Source organism: Rhagoletis zephyria, unplaced genomic scaffold (genome assembly GCF_001687245.7).
Source record: "Rhagoletis zephyria isolate East Lansing unplaced genomic scaffold, Rhagoletis_zephyria_1.1 Rzeph_scaffold_55715, whole genome shotgun sequence".
Classification (NCBI taxonomy): Eukaryota; Metazoa; Arthropoda; class Insecta; order Diptera; family Tephritidae; genus Rhagoletis; species Rhagoletis zephyria.
The window spans coordinates 1-1,801 of NW_016212767.1; the positions used below are offsets into that span (position 1 = coordinate 1).

At 33.9% G+C, this 1,801-nt stretch overlaps 1 protein-coding gene across 1 annotated transcript; it reads left to right on the top strand.

Moving 5' to 3' along the window:
- Positions 1–5: 5 nt before the first annotated feature.
- Positions 6–1,795, top strand: LOC108356221 (SPBc2 prophage-derived uncharacterized transglycosylase YomI-like; the record flags this gene model as incomplete). Its single annotated transcript, XM_017607343.1, is given in 6 exon segments — positions 6–197; positions 259–552; positions 615–706; positions 788–933; positions 1,469–1,526; positions 1,528–1,795. Coding segments are annotated over 6 exon segments (1,050 nt in total), but the record flags the coding sequence as incomplete, so codon positions are not given.
- Positions 1,796–1,801: the final 6 nt, after the last annotated feature.

Consider the following 1,801-nt stretch of genomic DNA (forward strand, 5'->3'; position numbering starts at 1 on the left):
CATACTGCCTGTTGCTGCTAATCAATTTCGCTGGTATTGCCAAAAAAGCCTATTTTGAGAAATGTTGTACTCTATTGCAATTCACTACAATACAAAATGTGTTGGCGCGCGCTATGGTGGGTGGCAATCAGACAGTTTGTGGTGCTGTTTTTCAAATATCACAATTTGAACGATTTCCACAAAGTGAAGTGGCGAATGTAAGTATTCAAATGCTGTTTATTAATAATTTAATTTACAATGTTAATTTTTGGTACATAGCATATCTCAAAATTAACGCCATATAAGGGAGTGGGTAGCTCTGCTGCACCCAATGTTGATGGTGATCAGTGGCAAAAGTTAAATATTATTATGAAAAGTCATAAAACATTTGTTGGCAAAGAGATGGAGGAGCGACTTAATGCTTTAATTGATGTGATCAGTAATGCACATCGTAATAATCAAATACAAAATGTAGCCATGTCGCAGATTATTGAATTATTCAATTATAAGAGTGAAATTTTTAGTTGCGCGGAAAGTTGCATGCAAAGACGGCTGGAGATCGCCAGCCAAGAGGTAAATGAAAGCTTTAATATTTGTGTAGTGGCTCTGTTTTGTATAGGAAAATTCTTTTTCAGATAACAAATCTAACACAACGCATCAATTTACAAAATGCTGAGTTACAAAAATACGAAATGATGAATTTTGAGCTGCATGTCAATCAAGAGGGGTGAGCGTAAATTACCAGAGACTTGAAAATGCAGTATCTAAACATTTTTATATCTTTATTCTTTCTTGCATTGATTTCTAGTCTGCAAACACAGTGCCAAGATTTAAAACAGCAAAAGGATAATTTGAAACATAATTTGGCAAGTTTAATGAAGAAGTTATCTGAGCAGTCAGAATCATTGCAAATAAGCGAAAAGCGTTTGACTGTCAAAGTGTCGGAAGTAATAGGTAATAAATTATTTTTCTAGATAAAGCATCACACTTCAAGTGTAATAAGCAATAAATCGCGGGCCCTCTAAGAAAGAGCCACAACTCAAAATCAGATCTATAAATATGTTTTGCATGCGGATCGTACAGTTAGCACGCAATTATGTAATTCAAAAATAACAGTTGTTTTCTAGTTAGATAATACAATCACGAAAAAGTAGTTGTATTACTTGGAGGTCAATCCTACGAATTGATTTATGCGAAATACTTAAATTATTATTTTTTTTTTGAGTTGTGCCTCTTTTAAGGATGGTGTGCGAAATATTTTCGGAATGTTGGGTTTAAAGTCTTTTGGTCTATAAAATCGTATAAGATATACTAAAATTTGATTCAATTTGAAATTTGCGCCTCTGTTTGGACTTTAAATAAGCAAACCTAACCAAAAACATTGGTTGAAAATATAACATTTCATTACAACATCAGAACCATAATTTAACTCAACATCCTTTGATTTAACCAAATTACTAAAGCTCTGTTATCATAAATTATTTTCTAGTTTTACAAAAGGAAAATGGAGAACTTAAAGAGGAACTGACTTCAAAAACCAAGGAANTTTTTATCTTCCTTGCCATAGGTCACCCGCATAGAAAAGTTGAAAAAGTCGATTGCTGCTTTCGAACTCGATATAAAAGAAAAGTCACGCATCATTGAAGAGCGTGAGCGAGAGCTGACTAAAATGCATAAACTCTACGAAGAGCAGAAGGAAGCGAAGAAGAAATGTGACGATGTCATCTCAGTATTGGAGGCGCAAATTCAGGACAAAAATGAACAAATACGCAATTACGAGTTGGAGTTGAGTGAAACAGAAGAGTTACGCAAAACTATTATG